This window comes from Symsagittifera roscoffensis, chromosome 2, assembly GCF_963678635.1.
Source record: "Symsagittifera roscoffensis chromosome 2, txSymRosc1.1, whole genome shotgun sequence".
Classification (NCBI taxonomy): domain Eukaryota; kingdom Metazoa; phylum Xenacoelomorpha; order Acoela; family Convolutidae; genus Symsagittifera; species Symsagittifera roscoffensis.
The window spans coordinates 25,823,465-25,848,648 of NC_087063.1; the positions used below are offsets into that span (position 1 = coordinate 25,823,465).

Genomic DNA, 25,184 nt, shown 5'->3' on the forward strand with positions numbered 1-25,184 from the left:
CTAAGAAGTTGCACGAATCTATCCGGCCGAAAATAAGATAGCGTGACGAGCAGACGGTGTACCCTATCCGAAATTACTCTATGAGTTATACCCTTCGGTCCTAACTCATCTGGTGCGACCATAAGTCTCGAACAAGACCTTAATAGCTTAGAATTAACCAATAATAGATTAGAATTTAGACAAAACATTTACAAAATGTTATACGACGATAATTTAATCGAAATGTCTCTACGACTCAATAGATCAGAGCCAATATTCCGAACGATAACAGAACTACCCGGAATTGGAAGAAGACCTCAAACCAGAGACGACATACGACAAAGTAGAAACTTACCATATAGTTATATGATAGTTCGGCAAAAGCCAACACAAACTTTTGTATTTAGAATACTACTAGCAATGAATTTAGATTTTCATTTGCAAACATAAAATTTTGAAGTCAATGTTCAAAATCATTTCAGGCGCTAAACAAAATTATTAATATACAATAACGATTGATAAAAAGATCTCAGATCGTTTTCCTAAATTCTGCAGTAATATACAAAACATGTTTTGAAAAATATTTATTGAAAAATCAAAATAAAAATTAGTAGCATGACAATAAATGGTTAATAATTATAAATCATCCTGTTGTTCCAGCTTCATCACCTAAACATAACAGCATTCATAAGCTCACTAATATCATAAAAATACTAAATCTTTTCTTTACACAAATTTAAAACATTTTAAACTTAAATTCACTTAATTTTAAAATTAGATCATCAAGGCTTATCCTTGGATCTTAAATCATTTTCTATTTAATTAAATTTAAAACTTGATCATCAAGGCCTATCCTTGGATCAAAAAGAACAACTTTGTTCTCCCCCACCCACTTAGCTAGTGTCTAACGACCTCAAACGTCGATTCACTATCCAACCCTTTCTAAAAACCCAGGACTAATAACAGAAATTTTTGAACAAAACTAATCATTCAAATTAGTATAAACAGTGAAGAACTTCGGTTATTCACCCTTCACTTGATCCCCCCTCTTACCAGACCCAGGATAAATCTTAGACTTAGTAAGTTTAAAATAGTATCTAACGAACTACTCGCGTTCTAATTATACCTGAACCTTGTGGATCGATTTACTATTCTCCAACCCTGAACACAATCACTACCCTTAAGTAAGATTAAGTAAGTTAACACCTTAGCTTATACTAGCCACGAGAAAGTATAAAATCATTCTTCGGAATCGATATACTTTTCTCTCCAACCCTGAACAAATAGACCCAGGTTAAGCTAACCAAAAAATCGTAAGGACTAACAGTTTAAGCAAATAGAAATCATTTAACAACCTTTTGCATCCGTCATCCTTAACCTTATGCCATTTAAAAACCTAGGAAATAAACAAACAATCGTTTTACACAATTGTGAAATAGATAACAAAAAATACGACCTTGTAATCACACCTCATACACAAACAGTTGGATACATTAGAACAAAACGACAAACATTAAAGAGAAAAATAATAACTAAACAAAGACAAATAACACGAAAAAGATTTTCAAAAAATCGAAACGCATTTTCAGAATCAGAAACCAACAGTTTAGACGAACTTTATAAACTAAAAGAATCAATAGATAAAAATTGCCCAATTCACGATCAATTATATTTCTCTGACTCAGAAACAACTTCAAATTCATCAAAAAGAGGAAAAAGAAGAATAAAAAAGCAGTATAAACACAAACCAGTACATTTATACAATTGGAATCAACCAATTAGACACATTGATAATTACATATTAACAGTCATCGAACGAAAAAATGAGCTCAACGCACACCCCAGGTGAAGAAAGTCCAGATGATGATGATATCTTCCCCTTTATAGTAGATGCAACCACTGATAGAGGACAGCATATATTTTGCAAAAATTTACTCTTAAATTTGTTTGAACCCGGAATCAGTCCATGTAAAACAGAGTTCCCAGATGTAAGAATCAAAAGACAAATTATCGATCACTATCTAAAAGATATATGTAACCTAACACAACAATACGGAATCTACTCCATAGAATTCAGCTCACCAAACCAGAATCACAGTAAATATATAATTCAAACAGACGACCTTGATTTAGAATTTTCAAAAGTATTCTCAGAATATATAAAAAGCATCCAATATCATAACTCACAAAGAGCAAACTCCATATTCACCAATGAAGTTTTTGCGATAATATATAGTTATATCTCGATATTAGAAAACGAAATCCAGATACCAAATGTCTCACCGACAGAAACATCTAAACATATAAGAGTACGACATGAAATCACATTACTCTCTAGTTTTCTAAAGATAATTAAAGAAAATTTCACGAAAGATGAAGTTTCACAACATACAAAACACGACTTACAAAAAATTTTGGCATGGTTCATAATAGATTATTTCACACATAATATTGATTTAATTTCACAAGCAAGAAAAAATTTTAGACCCCAAAACTCAAACGATGATACTGCCATTACAGAACAATCAGACTATGTTTGGGACCCCGAATGGTCTCATCCCGCATTCATAAACTTCCCGCAATCAATCTCAAGTCAAGCAATAAGTACGATATCTTATGTAAGAGATTATGTAAGAGTAATACCATTAACCATTGATGCAACACCATTAAACTATAATACATTTTTACCCGATATGCAAAATAATAGTTTAAACTCTACAGTCATACACAATGAAAACCTCAATGGAACTAGGAACCTTACTCAACAAGATATCCAGACACCATCACACAGCATAAATGAAGAAATCGTACACACAACAACTACACAACAAAGTATTTCACCAATACGTCCAAACTTAACAACACCAAGAAATACAAACCCTTCACAAACACAGGTAACCTTACAATCAACCGTTAAACCTTCGGTTGCCCCAAAATATTCACACATGGATTACCAAACATACAGACCCATGACAATACCGCCAAAAACACGCAAAACGTTCACTAGAAACAATTTTGCAGACCATAATTATAATTACACACATCCATCAAAAACAAATTATCAACCACGAAAAAATTTTAGTAATTATACAAGATCTCGAAACTGGGATAACCCAATGGCACCACCTAATTCAGTAAATTTCCAAACAAATTTACATCCTCCACAGGATTGTAGTGAAAACTATCCATTTTTTCAACAAAATAAAAATAAAAAACAAACATCTTATCAAATGGATTACTTATCCTCAGATGATGATTTCTTACAACCAGATATATTTGCACCCTATAATCAAGAATATCGTGGACAAGGAATACAGAAACCACATACATATAATAGAATTTTTTCTCCACAACCAATAGATACACAAAATCAACAACCAATTCAGCAACAAAACCCAATTAATACACAATCTTTTCAACCAATTCAGCAACAAAACCCAATGATTGCAAACTCGTACCAACCAACACAAATGCAAAATGAAATACCACTCCCATATTATCTTCAACAACACGAAATAACAAGAAATCAACTTTCAAATTTTTCTCAAATGCCAAATGCAGCAGAATCATTACAAATGACAATGAATCCATACCTTATGGGTGGATCATCAATAACATCAAACCTTTAATGGTATTCACAGGAACAGACCCTGAATATTCTGTAGAAGATTATTTAAATGCAGTAACAGCAAATTTGATTTTAAATATAGGACCTGAACCAATTAATACGCAACTACATCAAAACTGGATACATCGACGCACAGCGTTGATACAAACAACTTTAGATGGCGCAGCCCAAAAATGGTTTTCAGTATTGCCTATAGAAATAAAATCAAATTGGAAAAGGTTTACACAAGAATTTTCAAAAATGTTTGTTTCCGAAAGAAACAAACAACAACAAAGAGTTTTATGTAATGAAATTCGCAGATTACCAAACGAAACCATCAAGCAATTAGCAGTACGAATCGAAACACTAGTTCGAAAAGCATATTCATTAAATACACATGACTATAAAAACACAAAGATGACAGAAATCTTAATGATGACCTTAACACCACAATTAAGGAAAATAGCAATAAAAAAGAGAGCATCCCATCCTTCTTCAATTCGAGAACCCGATTTAGATTTTCGAAAACTAGTAGACAAACTAGAACAAGCAGAAATCACGATGAAACTCGAAGAAACGGAAAATCTGAAATTACAATACGTTAACAGAATTGAAACAGCTTACGCAAATATAAACAATATACAGGAATCAGATACAGACCTCGTTGAAAAAATCACTGAAATACTCAATATTTACGAAAAACACCCAAACTTTAAAGGCAAACCATCTTTCAAAAAATGGTGTAATTATTGCCGACGATATGGACATAGTATTTCTGAATGTAGACAAAAACAGCAAGACAATCATAATAAACCTCAAAAATATAAAGAACCAAATAAATCATTCTATCAATACATGAAAAAAGATCAAAATCTACCAAACAAAACAGTCTACAGCAACAACAGTTCAGGAAAACCACTCCCGAACAATACAAATTATACAAGAAATCAATCACCATATAACTCAAGTTATAGAGGAAGATCACCAGAACGAAGAAACACGCAAAATTCATCACAAAATCACTACAATAGACCAAATAGTCGAAATAACTACTCCAGATCAAATTCAAATACACAACGATTTGTTTCTAGATCTAATTCCCAATCAAGAAATAATTACTATCCAAACAACCAATCACGAAATTCATCATACAATAGGAATAGAAACTACTCCTATAATCGGAATAGAAGTTATTCAAACAACCGAAACCAGAATTACCCGAACAATCGATCAAGGAATAACCCATATAATAGATCGAACTATAACAGACCAAACAATAATTACCAAAACAGATCACGAAATAATTCACAAAATCGACATTCAAGTTATAATAATCGTTATAGAAATTATTCCCAATCACCACACAGGAATAATAACCATTATAATAATTCTAATAATCGCCATAGAAGCAGTACACCTAAACATCAAAGGAATATAAATCAAGTACAATCTAATCCAGAAACAACATCAGACCCTCCAGGTATTGATGACACAGTAACTGATACGTTACAACTCAATCAAATAAACTGTGGATCATCAGATTCAGAAAGTGAAACAGAAAACACTCTCTCCATCAATATGATAAAAGTCGAAAATGACTATGAACCTGTTATATATGAACAACCTTTTTCATCACACATATATGAGAATCAATCAGAACTCCTTCACAATTATTATATTAAACCCGTCCATTCCACACCGACGACACAAAAAACTAATGAAATAAACACTACAAATCAACCCAATGAGAACGAAAAAACAAAATGCTTGAATACAAATCACATCTATCAAAACATACAAAAAGAACAACCCAAAGAAAAAATTTGGACAATACCATTTCTTTTAGAAAGTCCAAGAAGCAAAGAATTTCAACCACCAGATCTTGAAATTGAATTTTTAATTGATTCAGGAGCAGAATCAAATATAATAAACATTCCCACAAGGAATGAAATAAAAACCTTACACCCAAAGCTAACACCTCTTGAAACCTCCAGTAAACTAGCAACAGCACAAGGATCAACATTAATAAACTACGGAAAAATTCAATTATTTCTTCTCCCCACAAGAACAATGGAGCAAAACAAAATTTTAAATAAACCATTTAAACAAATATTCCATATCACCGATATTAAACATAATATCATTGGAATACCATTTATCTCTAAATATATACCAACAATCAACATCTTGAATAGTAAAATATTAATCAAAGGTAAATATACAAAAACAAAAGACACATCCCTAACATTTTTTCAAAGATTAAATAAACAACCACCATTCTTTTCAAAATTCTATCCAAATTCTAACCAACAAAGAAAACACTTGAAACCACTATCAGTAAACATATACAATTTTTCAATAAAGCAAGTTCACCAATATGATAAAAAGCAAAACAAACAAAAATTTTATTTGTCAGATTTTGAATTCAAACCTATTCATAAATTTTTCAAAATCACAATCTCATCAATAAAATATTTGAAAAAGTCGAATTCAGATATTATTTCCTTACATGTATACAACAATACACCTTACCAAGTAACACTACCTTTAGGATTTTTAGGCTATTGCGAAACCAACGCTACAATATCACCGATACACGAAAAAGCGTATCGCGTAAATAATATACTCCAATTATTAGATATTTGTCAATCCACAATTCTTAATGAAGAATTATCCATAAATAATATAATAAGTAACGAAAAAAGAAATACGGATTATTTCACAAAAACCCCATATTTCAAACCGACATTCAACATAAATAACTACACAGAGAATCAACAGAAATTTTTAACAATGTTTAATTTCCAACATTCACAAATAACACAAGACGAATTTGAAAAATTAGCCAAACAGCTAATTAAATATTCATCAGTCTATGCAACATCCAAATTTGATGTTGGCAAAATCAGCTCATCACTACATCTCCCATTAAAACCAGACGCAGTTTTCAAAAAACAAAGAGCAAGTAAAGTACCAATTCATTTACACGATAAAGTGAACAGATTACTTGATATTTTAGAACAATACAATATAATCTCACCAGTAAATAAAGAAGAACAACCAAAAGGTAATACATTTATCAACCCTGTTATCATTCTAGCTAAAGGAGAATCATTAAAAATCGTTCTCGACGCTAGATACCTCAACTCACTCATAGATGAATCAAAGTGTAATTGGCCTATTGAACCAATACAAGTTATTTTAACAAAAATAAATGGAAAAAACTTTACAACCGCAGATATGAATAGTGCATATAATCAAATGCCATTAGATGAACAATCACGACGTTTAACACAGTTTGTTATTGGAAACCAACAATACGAATTCAACCGCTTATTCTATGGAATATCCATAGGACCAGCAGCATTTTCAGCTTTTATGAGCAAAATTTTTCGACCACTAATACTCAAGAAAAACGCAATCACCTATTTAAACGATGTTTTTATGCAATCACAGACAAAAGAGGAAATGTTCAATGTTTTAGAACAATATCACCAAATACTTCAGAACGAAAATCTGAAGGCCGCCCCCGATAAATCACACTTCTTTTTGACAAGAGTTAAATTCTTAGGACATAATATAGAAAGAAAAACAATCACTCCATTGAAATCACGTATAGACGCTATTCAAAAACTCCAACCACCAACAAATAAAAAGAAAATCCAAGAATTCCTTGGAATGTTAAACTTTTTAAGCAAATATCTTTATAAAATGCAATTATATCTACGACCATTCTATAATATACTTAGACAACAAAATAATTTTGAATGGAATACAGAACATCAAGCACGATTTGAAGAAATTAAAAAACTTCTAACTGAACAAATTTCAAACACAATTCCAGATTCAAATCAACCATTTTATGCAATGTGCGATGCTTCGAACTTTGGCATCGGCGCAGCATTATTACAATCACATAATGGTACAAATAAAATGAACCTCATATCAGCAAATTCTCGATTATTCACTCAAGCAGAGCTACGACTCTCAACTCTAATGAGAGAATGTACAGCCATAATATATACACTAACAGAATATGAATTTCTGATACTTGGATCAAAACATCCCACAGTTCTATTCACAGACCATAAACCAATCATCTTTCTTTTTACACAAAAGTCTAATCCAAACCACCGAGTTTATAGATTTCAACTAATTTTAATGAAATTCCCAAACTTACATATAGTTTGGACCGCAGGAAAAAATCTTGCATTACCAGACACCTTAAGTCGAAATACGCCACCTGAATTACTTACACGTAAAACCACAGTTGAAATACCCAAAAATATAAAATTCTACCTTGCAGAAAATGAAAAATCACCCCGACTAGAATGCAAATATGCAGTAAAAACTGACGTTGAACAATCACAGATAAACAATCTACAACACTTCCCACTTTATTTAGATTGTCAAAATAATCACTATGAAGTTGATCTACTTGGAACATCAACTTTTAAACCAATCCCATATTCACAATGGATAAAAAATAACACCCAACAAAAAAGAAGAAAACAACATCCGCCTAAAAAAGACCATTTTCCACTAATTGAAAAAGAAAATTTAACTGATAAAATAAACTTATCAGGACCACAAACAAACGATTCAAAATACACAATAAATCAAGTTTTTGACCTCCATGACCCACTTGATACAATACCCTTATCTAAATTAGAAATTGAAAACATATTTCTCCCCCAACAGAAACAATTACAATTTCAACATTGAAACAATACCAAAATCTTGACCCAGTAATTAGACAACTAAAATCATGGCACAAATATAAAACTAAACCCGTCAAGGCAGATACAACTATTTTAGGAAATAAAACACTCCTCCGATATTTTCGAAAATTCAATAATACAACAATTAACGAAAACACAGACCTTCTAGAATACAAACTAAATGAATCTACAGTTCCCTGTCTCCCTTTAAGTATGACTCTCATAGCTTTTAATATTTCACATACAAAAAATATTAAAGGACACTCTGGATCAGAGAAAACATATTCAAATTTTATACAAAACTTTTATTTCCCAAATGCACCAATTTGGATAAAAGTACTATGCAATGACTGTATAGTATGTCAATTAAATAGACCTTACCCAAATCAAAAACAAATAGCACAAAAACAAGATTTTAAAGGACAAAGTTTGTACTTTAACCATCGTATCTCATTTGATACTAAAGGACCAATTTCACCCTCATCCGAAGGAAACTCCTACATTATGGTAATTGTTGACGCATTTACACATTATGTAGCACTTAACCCAGTACCACATTGTAACGCTTATTATGCTTACACAACGCTTTATGAACACTGGATAGCAAAATTCGGACTACCAGAATTTTTAGTTACAGACAACGGTACAGAATTCATAAATAATGAAATCATCACACTATGTCATCTATATAACATCAAACACAAACCACGTACATCTCACGCACCTTGGACAAACGGCTTAGTCGAAGGTATGAACCGTTCATTACAAGAATACCTCAGATGTATCATCAATGGAAATGATACAAGATATACCGAATGGTCAGCAGATGTAAAACTATTTCCCTTAGCATATAATTCACAAATCACGACAACTTTAGGAATGTCACCATATGAAATGGTTTTTAACCAAAAGCCACGCAAACCAATAATGTTTACAGCAAACTCTCATAAAAACGTACAAGGTTATTGTCAACCAAATAAAGACTCAATTTGTTATAACCTTTACATACACACGATGAAGATCATTTTCATCACCCACAAATTCTTAAATTAGCCTCCGGTACACACAACGAATGGATTTTCAACAGAGATAAAAAATACAATGAAATTTATCAAAAAGTAACAAAAAAGTTGTTACAAAGGCAAAATATTAATGAACAAATAAATTCACGCTTTACACCAGCCTCCGATTTAAAAATTGGAACATTTGTTTTAATACCCAATTTTAACACTCAAAAAGGAATTTTCTAAAAAATTACAACCCCTTCGTAAAGGACCATACCAAATAATTGCAAAACCCACTGATGTCACATATAAAATCACCGACTCAGACAAAAAAGAAATCGTTCAACACCGAAATAACCTATTACCTTATTATCCAAAAGAATACGCACTCCGCGAACTAACTCAATTATATTCTTTTACAGGTTTAAAAGTTATTCAAAATAACCCACATACGGAAAATACAACAAAGGAACAAAATGATATTCACCTCGGAAATCAAAATACAAAATCAACCACCACAAAAAACAATACAAAAAATCTAGATCAAAATACATCTCAAAAAGAAAGAAAAAATAAAAAAAATGACAGAACAAATAATACCCCAAGAACAAATCGACAAATCAGAACATAGAGAGTCTTCACGACTTAGAAATCAACCACGTAAAAATTATAAATTATTCATCCCACAATCTAAAATATTAAAGAAAGTTGAATTTCAAAAACAACTTTAATTCTACATTTAATAATCTTTGCACCTCTGAAACATTTTACACTTTCATTTTTCAAAATAACATGCTGACAAACACGCAGCGATTCTAGTTCATAATTAGCCAATAGGATTCATCCAATCCGTCACCTTCTCTAACTCTAACACAAACCAACTAGACGAACGATATTAAACTCCAGGCATATCTATAACTATAACTTTACGACCTCCAGGTCAAAAATAAGCAAACCACTCCAACTTGACAACTAAAATAAATATCACCATAATATCATAACCCTCCCTTATCTAATAAACCAAAGATCAACAATATTTCCCCAACTCAGACCTCAAATACCCCCCAAACAAATATGTTAAATTAGCCTAAAGTAAAAGAACGACCATTTTAATTAGCCTAAAGTATAAAAATCTCAAAAATACCCCAGATCATTTGACAAATGAAAATAAAGACAAAGAAGACCTCCCGATCACCATAAAAATTGCCCCCAACAATTTTTCACAAAACTCAACCCACTTGTCAAAAAACCAATAAATAATCCGACCACACTTAAAAATTGCCCCAAACAATAAAAAATATTCGATCAAGAAGTCATTTCTTAAATGCTCTTCTATCAAACAGTCACAAAAATTATCACAAACCTCAAACAATTTTTTACGATACTTCAAACTTTCATAATATTTCTTTTTGATATCCTTGAATCTTTTCTAATAATCTTTATCATTTTTTGTAATGTTTTTTTAAATTTTCTACACTATATTCGAACTATTTCTCCAACTTTCAAAAACCCTTGATTATATCCACAGGTACGATTCATACAACTTGTCTAAATGATACGAACTATTTTCAGTAGAACTGATATTTTTCTACTATTTGTAATTTTCATAACATTTCTATCATCCCTCATTTTGACCATATGCAAATGTATAAAGAAAGCAATCATCACATTCGCTCTAGCAACAATCCTCCTAATTCTTTTCTTAGAAGAATACTATAATAAACATAAACTTTTTCACTAAAAGAATAGACCAAAAAACTATCAAAAATTGCTACCCAACAGTCACAAAATCAGTCTTCACCGACATCATCCCAAGATAATCCAACAACACCTTCAACTACCCAAAATCCTCAAACATCTACACGAATTTCCTTTCAAGATAAGCCATACACTTTTGAAGAACGACACGCTCGTTTATCAGAACCACTAGAACCAGTTCAACGACAAGCACCTCTAAGCGAACCAACATATAACTTATACCCAACACTACCCCAAGAATTAAGTAGAATAAGAAATACTAGTCAAAACCAAAATACAGTCGAAATAAATAGACAAATTATACATCCTCGACGAAACAGAAATTTTCAAACTCCCCGAGTTCATTTTGAAATACCTCAATCCCCATCACAAAACACTCCAGAAAACCCCATTGGTATATTACCAGAAACCCCTACGCTTTATTCACAACGTAGCACCTCAAGCCTACCATCAGATTACTTAGGTTCAACACCAACATCTGAACAAATACGTGAAAATCCCTTTAACCCCCCAAACCAGGCATCACGACTACCATATTGGACAACACATTCATTTACACAAGGTGAACTAAATTTAGTCAATGATCCAATAGATATTTCTACGGATACAATAACATCCTCATCACTACCAGAAACATTATCACTACCATCAACACCATCAATAAGCCAGATTTCACCACCACCTTTTAACTTAAATTTTCCAAATAATCTCGACGCCAGATATCGAGAACAATCATCAACAAATATCCCTTTAAGACTAGATTGGAATACATTTACAGCCCCTCCACCATTATTTGGACAACATCTAGAAAGTAATCGCCTTCACAACTGGGCACTTAATAGATTACAATACCGACAAGACATTCACGACGATATCCGTGATCACAATAACCAAATACTCCAACAAAACAGTTTACAATTAAAGTTTGAAATCACAGTTAAATTAAACAACATTACTGAACATCCCTACCCATTAAATCCACCAAACATAACAGCTCAATCACTACCACCACCATTTATAACCACTGAAGTAATATATAAATACGACAGATATACCAAAAAGACAATTGGTTACATCACATTTTATAACCCATACTCAGGATTATCATACACATGTATATTCTAAAAATATTAATTTTTTTCCAACTCCTTTTTCTAGTAATCTCAAATCAAAACATAAATCCTTCTCCCCGCACAGGACCCCAAGATTTATTAGTAACACATTACGATTGTGAAGAAAACGAACAAAAAACACTACACAAGTATGCAATAAATCAAGTATCACAATGCGAAACAGAACCCCAAGCCATAGAAACTACAAATGTAATAGCAACACTTTATTCAAAAGCCCGAGCAACTACAGTTATAGGATATAAATTCACAGCAACATTTTCTGAAAAGAAAGTACATTGTTCACAAGTCTCAAACGGAAATAAAAACCGACTTGACCATGAATCATTCTACCAGAGTAATATAGAACGACTTTTACATCTCAATCCCGAAGATTGTAAAAACGAGTTACTCCGACTAAATATCACAAAAAATAAAAACACAGATAGAAAGTTAGTCTATTTCCAAGTTTTTTCAGATTCTGTACATCAAGCAGAACTTGAAAGATATCAAGGACATATAAAATTAGATGAAAAATACCCATATAACGGCGCACACGGACGATTAACCTATGACATGCACGATAAACACTGGATACCACACATTGGTATAAATGACCCATCAAACTGCAAAGCAGACACAAAAAATAAAGGATACCAAGAAATAATGTTTTTCGATTGGAAAATACAACTCGAAAAAATACAACTCACACGAGATTTATCAGACAACACAATGATCTATCAAGGAATTAGATTACCTTGTAAAAACGACCAAGGTTATTGCGACCCTACAACAAGAACACAAGCAACAATTGTTTGGTTCCCCGAAGACACATGTACAACATTTCAAGTAGCAAAAATACACGCTCGTATGATAAAATTTCACGAAAAATATTTTATACAATCAATACCATATGAACAAGTAAATCCATTACGAAAAATAAGTTCTAATTTCCGAAACATTCAAAATATAGAAAATAAATTAACACGTTTTCAAATATATCAAGAAACAGAACTTGCATGTAAATACAGAAACCCACTTCACAAAACACAATACTCTGAAATATTAGTTGAATACGAAAATGGATTCGACATGACCCTTGGAAAACTAAAAGTCGACCCATACGCCACAAGTCATCCTCCAAATGAAGGAACATCATACATACCAGTTCATTTTCAAAAGAATACAGGTCAACCTGGTGGACATTTAAAGCCCCAAGACGATCAAAGCACACGTTTACAAGAACTATCACTAATGAATAGTACATATTTCGGTAATATCCACTATGATATTCACTTAGATATGAAACTAGACTACACGATTAGCCAAATTTTTCAAGAAATGTCACTCTCCGAATTAGAAACACTACACCAACTATGCGAATTAGAAAGAACACAAATATTACAATCACTTGCACTAGCAGTATTAAAAATACCCTACGCAGGATATTTACTATCAGGAAATAGATCAAATTTTTTAGACTATGAAGGAAACATCTTATGGTTTTATACTTGTACTAAAAAAGTATCACCACTATACGTTTTTGAAGACAAACGATGCTATAAAAGAATCCCTATCTTTTATAAGAACAAAGTACATTTCGTTGACACAATTTCACGAAGAACCTATTTCTGGGATACCGCAGTCCCATGTGGATCAGAAAATAGCCACAATGTAGTACAACTAAACCCTGATGAAGATAAATATTACCTTCTCACCCCATATCCCACATTAATGCAATCACTCAAAAAATTTTCACCAGAAAGCATTCGCGCTATTGCTCGAAACCCAAATATAGACTTACAATCAATAGGAATATATTCAAAGTCAGATATTCAACATCACATTCGAACACAACAATTCCAAGAATTATTAACACAAATGGACACTATACAAAGACAATCAATTGACCAAAACTTACGCAAACTTGCAGAAACCGCAGGATTTGCAGACATCTATACGCAAGACTATAGCGGATATTTTAAAGACATTAAAGATTATATATATCTAAACGGTGAAAAATACCGTCCCCAAGATATATCACCTATCAATATTTTTAGCTTTGTTACACTCAAGAATGAAATTCTTGATTTTCTAGGATGGCCCTATTACATCTTAGAAAAATTGACTATTTTATACGCAATGTTTAACTTTATTGGATTTCTTTTCTCACTTTTAAAAGGAATCTACAACACATGTGCTATACACACACAAGTAAACAGACAAGCAAGCGTAGCACGCATACTCTTTGCAGGATTTTTTGGAATCTTTTCTACATCTATAAACAAAATTCTTTTAGACGCACAAATAAAAGAATATAACACAAAAATAGCAACAAGACAGAACACATACGACGAAGAACATAACAATGTAGACACAACACCAACAGCACCACAGTTACCACCCCTACCACATAACCATCCATTATCCCTAGTCCCACGTAATTTTCGAAATTTAGCCATAACACATAATCAAAATTTTAGACCAACCATATCACAAAGTCCCATCCAACATATAATGCCACACCACTCACAAGATGAAAATACTTATGAACGAATTATAGAACAACCCCATACCACCGCTTTTCAGTCTCAAAATAATAATTTTTTTAGCCCACGATGAGCCGACAACTTGGATCCCTACACCGATCAAATTCCCATCCAACCAACCTCACCACTCCAATCCAAATAATACCACTTTTTGCTTTTCCGCCACCCAATTTCCCCACCAGTAATGTAACATCCGGCATGAATTCCGATACTAATTCACACATCTCAGTTTTATACTCCATCTCACAGCTCAATAACCCGAATATTGAAACCCCCGATGAATTTGCCGACTCTGAACCATCTCCATCAAATAATTTTTACACCAACTCCTCAAATTTTTCTCAACCCCCTTTTCAACCCATACTACCAAATAACCCTGACCCACCAATTCTACACCCTCTTATGCTTCCCAAGTCACTCCAACCTATTCCTCACTTCACTCAGACCAATCATCTCATTCTCCAGACACCCCCCGAATCTCCCCAGAACTAGATAATTTCATTACCCTACAACAACAACCCTATCACCTTGACACCCCAACCATAAACCAAATCTCATCCACAATAGATTCATCCAACCCTCCTACCCCTACACCCTCTTCAATTTATACTGAATCATTAGCACCATCATCCACAACTACTGAATCTTCACTTAGCACTAATAGAGCTTACCGCACTTTTAAAAGAAAGTTCCCAAACCATCCTTTCCCAGCGAAACCAGGAACAGCCCGTGAATATATCAACCATCCAAAACACACTAACACAAAAGAATTTTTAGCTATCACCTTACCCTCATTTCCACAATACACCTTAAACACCCCTCACGACACTAACGAGACACGTAACTTTGTAGACGAATACGTTTTAATGCCTACCCTTCCTTGGACCTCATATTATCATTTTACTAATTCCCTTTGCTTACCATTATCTAACACTCACATCGATATAGAACGAAATAAGGACATGCTATATCGACTCACTACACCACTAACATCTAGACAATTTACCTACATTGGATATAAAAAATCACTAATTATATAATCTAATCCAAAACACACCTTATGAATTTGCAGTTGGCACTGAAGAACTAACCACCATTAAAGCACTTCAATTGCTTTGGCCACTACTTCAAACTAAAAATATCATCCGCATTTTAGCTAAATTAATAATAACTTCAGATCTCATCCACGACATCTTCCCCCACGGTTTCTTCCCCGACGACTAACAGGTAAGTATGAATTATACATATTACTAACTAATTTAAATATTAGAAACTCACCATTCTTTATCCATGTTTTCTTTAGAATTTTAGCCTTCATCCAACGATCATCTGAAAAATTCACAAAAGAAAAATAAAAAATAGCAAACTTCTTGAAAACTGTTTAAAACCCTATTAAATTTTTGCACCAACAATTAAATAAATATAATACCAATGCAGTAATTTAATTTATAAATTTTTCCCCCACAAGCAGTAAATCTAATAATGATGAAAATTTGTAACTTAATTTTCCCCAACAACTAGCAGTAAAATTGAAATTCTATGTAGTAAATTAATAAGAAGCAAATGCAGTACTAGCCTTTTGATATTTCCATTCACTCGCACAAGAATTCTATCCAAACTCGCACAGCTCGCCCACGAAGAATTGTTTAAATAATGAATTTCAGTTTCAAGCTTTAACAACTGAACAACTCTAACATACGATAACAAGTTTCAAACTTTCCTTTAACCCGGTTGGAAAGGAATTATATACTAAACAAAACTAACCAATGCAGCTTACTAAACACCACAACACATAGCATAACAGCATGACTAAGAAAAAGGAAACCAACGGTACCCAAACCGGATTAACCCAGTTTAAAACTGGATAATTTATTCTTTTGAAGACTATTATAAAGTCTAAGAAAGAAATAATAAAACACAAAAAAGTCGAAAGACAAACCCATACCACAAACAATTTGATTTTTGAAAAAAGGACACAACCAACAAAACATAAAAAAAACCACAACAAACCCAACATAAAACGTTGTCACACAACAGGACCTCTCACAAAAACCGCATGCAATCATACTCCCACTCCTGGCCTAACCCACCAGGAAGGACGTCCTGAGCATGCTCTATAGCCGGCCTAACCCACCGTGCTACATCCACGCTTTGTGACCACACTCCTATTTTTAATAAGAGCTACTCAAGGGTGAGTAACTCTTCAAAATAACTGAACTAAAACAAAAAGCTTTTGTGAAAACAACTAACTAAAATCATAATTAAAAAATATTAAACTAATAAAAGTTTTATAAAATGTAAATTACATTATGCAATACATAGATCAGAATACAACACCAAGGACGAACATCCAAAGACAAAACGACCTCACTACACTCGAGAAAGAATGGCCAACTACAATCAATATGCCGCTCACAATCACAACTCAAAGGATTTAGAGTACGACTTGACTTCGCAGAAAAGGACTTCATTGAACTAGACCAATGACCACCTCGATGTTCAAGTATACGTACAGATCCGAGTAACCAGGCATCCCCTCCACGCACAATCTCCACGCCATTCCTAGACAAGATCAAAACACAAAGAAGTTCTCATCAATGAAACAGAAAAACCTGACATAGCCAACCATTCTGAAATCAGATTTGAGTTTGTTGCGAAAACCCAGTCGTTGTCTTGAGAAGACACAACGATTGAATCTGGGACTTCTCTAATAAGAAAACCCAGAAGAAATAAGATGTTCGCCAAATACCAACGTCCATCATCCATCCTTTGAATTGCAGAAAGACTATTCTAAAAAACTCTGTAAAACCCGGATGGGTGGAACCTGATCTAAACTACATTTTATGATTGGATAAATTAGATATTTTACCAATGTAAAGTATTTAATATTAACCAATCATGATCCATCTGACTAACAATCCACTTATTTGTAAGTGCTGAAATTACTTGTAATTTCAGCACCAGAGAGATTTGAATTAAACTTAGAAATTAGTTGAACTCTCCCGAGTACTTCAGCAGCCGCAATAAACCAGTATACCCTAGATCTATTGAGCCTAGCAGAGACTAGTTAAACAACCTGAGACTAGATAGTATAAGAGTAAGATTAGGATCGGTATTAGACTAAGAAGTTGCACGAATCTATCCGGCCGAAAATAAGATAGTGTGACGAGCAGATGGTGTACCCTATCCGAAATTACTCTATGAGTTATACCCTTCGGTCCTAACTCAAAAGACGCAAGTTGGCCTTTTTGCATCTGGCTTTTTTTGCTGCGTGTTGTGTGAAGATTGAATTATTCTACGTAAAATGTCGTGATGCCTGTGTAAATATGGTATACTGGCGCCAAATGCCGCTTAAAAATCTTTGGGGTTGATAGACCAAAAAGGGTGTCATAAATAGTACTAAAAGGTAGTCAGGAACCGAATCGCTGCGTGAAGAAGATTGGCACCCGTTCAGCGCGCCCATAACTTAATGCACACCCTTAAAACGAATTTTCAAGTAGTCAGCAGAATTACAAAGAGCACTGAAATACGGATTTCAAAAAAAAACTCTGTGATAGTTGAGAGAAAGAAATCCAACAAATGGTCCAGTTTGTATTTTAGAAACAAAACAGTATCATGAAATATAAACTGAAAACAATTTTTTTAAATTTCATAATTAAAGCAGGGATCCAAAGACAAATAGTCATCTCCGCGTGGCAGTTTGAAGCTGGAATCCAAATTCAATAAAGCTGGGACCAAAGTCGAACAGTCACCTCCGCGTGGTGAGTCCCGGGCAACGTATACGTCAATATCGGACAGAGGTCAAGGACCAAAGTCTGCATGCGGCTAAAGACCGATTATGGAGACCCGCATGAACAGCAATATACTCTCTGACTTTAGTAGAAAGTACACTAAAAAGCTGAGGATAACATGATAAAGATAGCATTTTTGTAGTGAAACGAGAGGTGTAGCAAGGTTGCGTTTCGAGCCCAGTGTTGTTTATCATCCCTTTTGACTTCCTCCTAAGTAAGACCAGTGGAGAGAAAAGAACCTTTGCATACGCTGATGATCTGGCTTTGGTCTCTGACAATCAAGGAAATTCTACCAAGTCGCTGAATGAGATAGTAAAAACCTTTGGACTGGCTCAATTAGATATATCTGTCGAGAAAACTAAAAGTATTGTGATAAACTCCAAAGAAAAAACTAAAGCCTCTATTATTGTGCTCAGTGATCAGGTTGATCAGGTTAATCAATTTGAGTACCTCAGCAGCATCATATCATCTGATGGCAGCGCTGACAAGGCTATCAGCGCTCACATTTCTAAGACAAGGATAGCAATGCTATGTCTTAGAATGGCCCTGGTGTCAAAAAGATTGACACTAAGGAAAAAGGGTCTCCTCATCAAGACATTCCTAAAAACTGATATACGTTTTAGAGACCATTGTCATCAGATATGCTGATCTTGGTAGGTTAGAAGCAGTTGTATAACGAGCTAAAAGAATGTGTATAAGGCTAGAAATGAGATCCGCTGTCCTCTTATCGGTGTTCTATTTGGAAGTCAATGATCAATCACTGTTATTTGAAGCACCGATACTCGTGGGTCAAAGCAAGGCCAATGCTCATAATGGCGTTGTCCCGGTGCGTACTTTCAAGATGCAAAGATGTGCTTAATGTAGCGTCATAACCACCACTACTGCCTAGGAAAGATAGAACGGCTTCCCGGTGGTGACTTTAACATCGTTCGAATAGTTTTTATTAGTTATTATACAAAGCCAAAGCTATTGCCCATGGTCATTACCAGCTGGGGTGCAGATGGGAGAAACTTATTTACCAAAAGATAGTCAGCTGTTGAATTACTATGTGAAGAAGGTTAGCACCCGTTCAGCACGTCCTAAATGCACATCCACCCTTAAAATGATAACTAACGAATATTCTCGTAGTCTGCAGAACTACAAAGAGCGCTGAAGTACTGATTTCAAAAAACTTTCTCCAAAGTTTCCAAAAAAATTGTTCAGAAGGATATATGATTTTTTGGTGATTTTTTGCTTGCTTAACAAAACATTTTTTTTGTCGTTTTTTAAATTGTTCTTTGTGTTTTTTCGCTTAACAAGCGACATGAAATAAAATGACCAATTTTTTAACTTCCGTCCATTAAAATTGAACTTTTGTCAGTGATTTGGGATGAGTGAAAACAGTATAAAATAATTTTCGACTTTGTTGGACAACTTTTCATTTTTGGCACTGTTGTACTTCGGTACCGTTGTACAGTCACTTCAAAATGAGCTGTTGGTGGCCTGTCTAGGCTTAGAACAATTGCAAAAACAAGGTTTCATCAAAAAATAATATTGGGAATCAATCCAAAAGACAAATCAAAGGCTCTTATTTCCGACTTGTTTAATAAGCGTTTTTGACAATTTTTTTTTTATACCATCGAAGAAATATTGTTATCTTCAGCTCAAGTTTAAAAATATGTTACCTTTGATTTTTTTGTAAAATTACGGTGGTTTGAAAATAGCTAATTTGCTGATTTTGGATAACTATATAATATAATATAATAATAAATTGTTTCCAAACGATATCTAGTTAGAATGTTAATTATAAAAATTTATAAATACAAATTAGAATAGTTCGGGAGAACACCATTAAGCCAACAAGGCCCAATGGTGTTCTCCCGAACGATTCTAATTTGTATTTATAAATTTTTATAAATAACATTGTAAGTAGATATCGTTTGGAAACAATTTATTATTATATTATATTATATAGCTATCCAAAATCGGCAAATTAGCTATTTTCAAACCACCGTAATTTTATAAAAAAATCAAAGGTAACATATCTTTTTAAATTTGAGCTGAAGATAACAATATTTCTTCGATGGTATAAAAAAAAATTGTCAAAAACGCTTATTAAACAAGTCGGAAATTGACTGAAAAAAAAATCAGCAAGCATGAATATTCCGCACTTTCTTTGAAATCCGGAACAATAAGAGCCTTCGATTTGTCTTTTGGATTGATTCCCAATAATTTTTTTTGATGAAACCTTGTTTTTGCAATTGTTCTAAGCCTAGACAGGCCACCAACAGCTCATTTTGAAGTGACTGTACAACGGTACCGAAGTACAACAGTGCCAAAAATGAAAAGTTGTTCAACAAAGCCGAAAATTATTTTATACTGTTTTCATTCATCCCAAATCACTGACAAAAGTTCAATATTTTACGTACTAAAGGGCATTATTTTACGTACTCAAAACACGCGTAAGAAGCGAGTTAATGCGTTTCAAGTTGAACAGAGGCCAGCAATTTAATCCTATTATCGCAACAAAAATGAAGAAAAATTGAAAGACAAATGTCTTATTTTTCTCAATTTTTTGCTAATTATTCAACCAAAAAAAAACTATTTTAATTGGGCTGAAGTGCACTCAGAACATTCTGCGCTTCGTCCTGATAACGAGCAATCTTGTTTGTCACTACAACCATTCAATCATATAAGAGCTTTCTTCAAATAAATCGCGTGAAAATGAAACGTCCCTAGGCCATATAGTTCCTTCCAACTTTTAAGTGATTGGAACATAAAAAGCTAACATGAAAAATACTCCACGAGGCTTGCATTGTTAGAACACATCAAAAGATGGAAAACCCATAAATTTTAAATTTCTTTGTCTTTTTTTCCGATTTCATCAATATTCTCACAACAAAGTCAGTTTGGGTACCTTCGCTGTTCGCTGGGGCGACTCTTGCCCCTCCCCGCTGGTTGAACACAAACTCAGGGTCCCTGTAAGGGAACACGTTGACAGAAGAAGGTCCCACCATCCCACTGCTGCCCGAATTCAATACTGCATTCTGATTGGCTGAGTGGAGACTGCTCTCTTCGCTGTGATTGGACCGCTGCTGATTCAAAAGACTCGCGTGAGAGGAAAAATCCATTCCCAGTTTATATAAATGACAAGTAATTTAATGGTTTTGTTTTTAACTTTAGTTCCAACAGAAAGTATTTCACAACTTGTATTATTTATTTGATGTAAAAAACATAATATTTTAAATTTGGATGAGCAATCAAGTTATTTAATAATCATAATAGCTTTAGATTTTTGGCTCACCAGACGAAAAAGCTGAAAAAAAATATGCGAAAAAGGGGTCATAGTTTTACAGAAGAGTTTTTGTAAGTTTCTGCGCCTTGGTTCACAAAACCTACTAATAGTGTTACATGATAAAAAGTTAAATCGAATTCAATTAAAAAGAAGATATTTTGCTGTACAATATTCAGTAAACCGAGCAAAAACTGTAAAGTTTAACAGCTAATTTCTACAACAAAGGTAAAACCAATCTTGTTTTCTTCTATTTATCAACACAATTCCACGTATTGTGCCAAGAAGAACCCTGCAGATACAAAATATATGTTGTATTTGGAATGTCAAACCTGTTTAACAGATTTAAGCCATGTTTTGCGGATCCTCAAACTGAGAGGTTTAGGGTTTCAACTAGCCTACTAACTGTTTTGGACGAAAAGTATTTAGGAAAATCTAATTGTTTTAGAAATTCTAACTTTGTTGACTTTCTCCACTTAAAACACTGCCTGAAGAAATCTGTTCAGATTACGAATCATTTCGTCTCCGCATTTTTTTCATTTTCATAATATATAAGAGCACACAAAAGCAGCTAGCATGAAAATTGCAGCTAATTTCATTTCTAGCTACAATTTGAGCTATACCATTTACCAATATAAATCTTTTTTTTTTGCTTTTGAACATTTTAGTTTCGGCAGAATGAAACAGTTTGTATACAAAAAAAGGTTTTGAAAATGCAAAACTTTTGAGTTAGTGGTAGGTAGGAAATCTAAGGAACCAAAAACGATAAATTTTGACAGACAATATAGGATAAGAATAAAGGAAAAGAAAGCCTCCCGCGATCTCGAATTTAGTTTTTGCAGATCTTGCTTCAAAGAGTCGATAAGTGCTTAAAAGAGTCTTTAAAAATAAAAATATAAAGAAGACCACATTTCATACTTTTTGAAAAGTTTTCACTCTCTTTTATAATTTATTGACATTGTGGCTCATTTTTTGATATATCGGAAATGTTGGATGGCTGATTTTTATTCTAAATAAACATTATGCCACCCAATCTGGTTTTCCAGAGAGACAGGTATTGGTTGAACCACGGGATTAAGAAACCGGAGGGAGAGCCCAGTCTTCCCAATTTATATCTATTAATACTTACGTTATACAACCAGCCAATATCTCCAAATCAAGAATACCTGTTAAAACAATCACGTATTTCTCTGCTGACAGAAAAGATTATGAGTTTGATTCTCACGTACTCTTTGCGTGTCAGTTAGTGCAATTGAGTATTGGTTTGTATATCAGGGTAAAGCTATGAGTGTTGCGACTGCCTCTTGAAGCGGAAGAAACAGTTTTTGTTTAAAAAAAATTTGTTTAAATTTCGAAAATTGCATAAAAGGATTTTTTTTTCATTTATGTCTTCCTCTCCCCTCTCACCCCATTTGTCTTTCAATTAACCTCTCGCTGTTCTGAATTGAGTTCACGACATCAGTTTCTTTAAGTTGGTATGAGAAAGTTTTGACAAACACGATGAGAAAAAGTTAACACGATGAGAAAAAGTTCAAATATTATTAAAACAAAAAACTGACCCAAGTATGAATATTCCGTTACTTGCTTTGAAACTCCGGAACAAAAAAGTGCGTCAATGCGTCAAACGAGGTTTCATTTGAAAATGAAAGAGAATGCGAAGAACAAACTTTTAAAAATCCAAATCTTCTTAAATTTCCGGTCCTTATATCCCTCCGGTTAAGATCGCGCTATTTAAGCCAGAACCGGCGCGACCCACATTTTAACAATTCCTGACCAGCACTAACAAGTATTATCCCATTCAGATCGGCGCAACAAGAAAATAACGCAGCGACCGATGCCAACCACCGATCCGACAAAATCAGCCAACCAGTGCGACCGGAAATTTCAGTTTTGACGGCAGCGGCATAATCTTCTAATTCAAATCCAATGCACTGAACAAAGAGTCATCGGAACTGGTGCAACCAAAGACAATGGCGCAATCCAAAAATTGATTCTTTTTCCAAAACTCCAATTCTTTTTCCAGAAGATGCGACGGCTCACAAATTGAAAGTCGCACTCCATAAAACTTTCAATGATATCAATAGTCTAGAATATTTTCTAATGATATTTTCAATGATATCAATAGAAAAATGCTCCATCGAAACTTGAGAAAGCAAATTACGCTGCTTGACGACTGGCACCGTATCTCTCTTCTAAGCAAAGACAGCAAGGTTCAAGAAAACTATTCAAAAAAACTTCCCCAACCATATTATGATGATATGTTGGCTAGTAATCCAAACTGTTTTTGTTAGAATTAGATCTATAGCCAGAAAAACTCTATCCCTTCCAAAAAAAAGCTTAAGAGCTCTGGAAAAAATCAATTGACAAAACAAAACAACAACAACAACAACAACAACAACAACAACAACAACAACAACAACAACAACAACAACAACAACAACAACAACAACAACAACAACAACAGAAACAACAACAACAACAACAACAACAACAACAACAACAGAAACAACAACAACAACAACAACAACAACAACAACAACAACAACAACAACAACAACAACAACAACAACAACAAAAACAACAACAACAACAACAACAACAACAACAACAACAACAACAACAACAACAACAACAACAACAACAACAATAACAACACGAACAACAACAACAACAACAACAACAACAACAACAACAACAACAACAACAACAACAACAACAACAACAAAAACAACAACAACAACAACAACAACAACAACAACAACAACAACAACAACAACAACAACAACAACAACAACAACAACAACAACAACACGAACAACAACAACAACAACAACAACAACAACAACAACAACAACAACAACAACAAAAACAACAACAACAACAACAACAACAACAACAACAACAACAACAACAACAACAACAACAACAACATCAAAAACAACAGCAACAACAACACCAACACCAACAACAACAACAACAACAACAACAACAACAACAACAACAACAACAAAAAAAACAACAACAACAACAACAAAAACAACAACAACAACACGAACAACAACAACAACAACAACAACAACAACAACAACAACAACAACAACAACAACACGAGCAACAACAACAACAACAACAACAACAACAATAACAACAACAACAGCAGCAGCAGCCCAGTTCGAAGAGGAGTGCCTTCACGTGGTGAACTGGATTCCATACGAAACCTCCTCACTTCGTGGATGGACCTTCACAGGCCCCCGGCCTGGAATGGACACCCACCAGTCGCGCGTCCGGGTTTTTGTCTAACAGAGGCGATCCGGCACAACGGCAAGGTTTTTGTCTCCGGAGGCGATCCGGCACAACGGCAAGGTCCTTGTCTCTAACGAGAGCAAAGCCGATGC

The 25,184-nt window shown here is 33.8% G+C and overlaps 2 protein-coding genes across 2 annotated transcripts in view; one reads left to right on the forward strand and one right to left on the reverse strand.

Moving 5' to 3' along the window:
- The window catches only part of LOC134839033 (vang-like protein 2-B), a gene marked incomplete in the record, with an annotated part of 45,645 nt that extends 23,577 nt beyond the window's left edge, over positions 1–22,068 (reverse strand). The window contains 1 exon segment of the mRNA XM_063854429.1: positions 21,415–22,068. Within this exon segment, the coding sequence (XP_063710499.1) occupies positions 21,415–21,628 (214 nt within the window).
- A 743-nt stretch (positions 22,069–22,811) lies between these two features.
- LOC134839763 (protein PFC0760c-like) overlaps positions 22,812–25,184 on the forward strand; it is a gene marked incomplete at its 3' end in the record, with an annotated part of 20,186 nt that continues 17,813 nt past the window's right edge. The window contains 2 exon segments of the mRNA XM_063855385.1: positions 22,812–22,843; positions 24,095–24,503. Coding sequence (XP_063711455.1) covers positions 22,812–22,843; positions 24,095–24,503 — 441 coding nt within the window.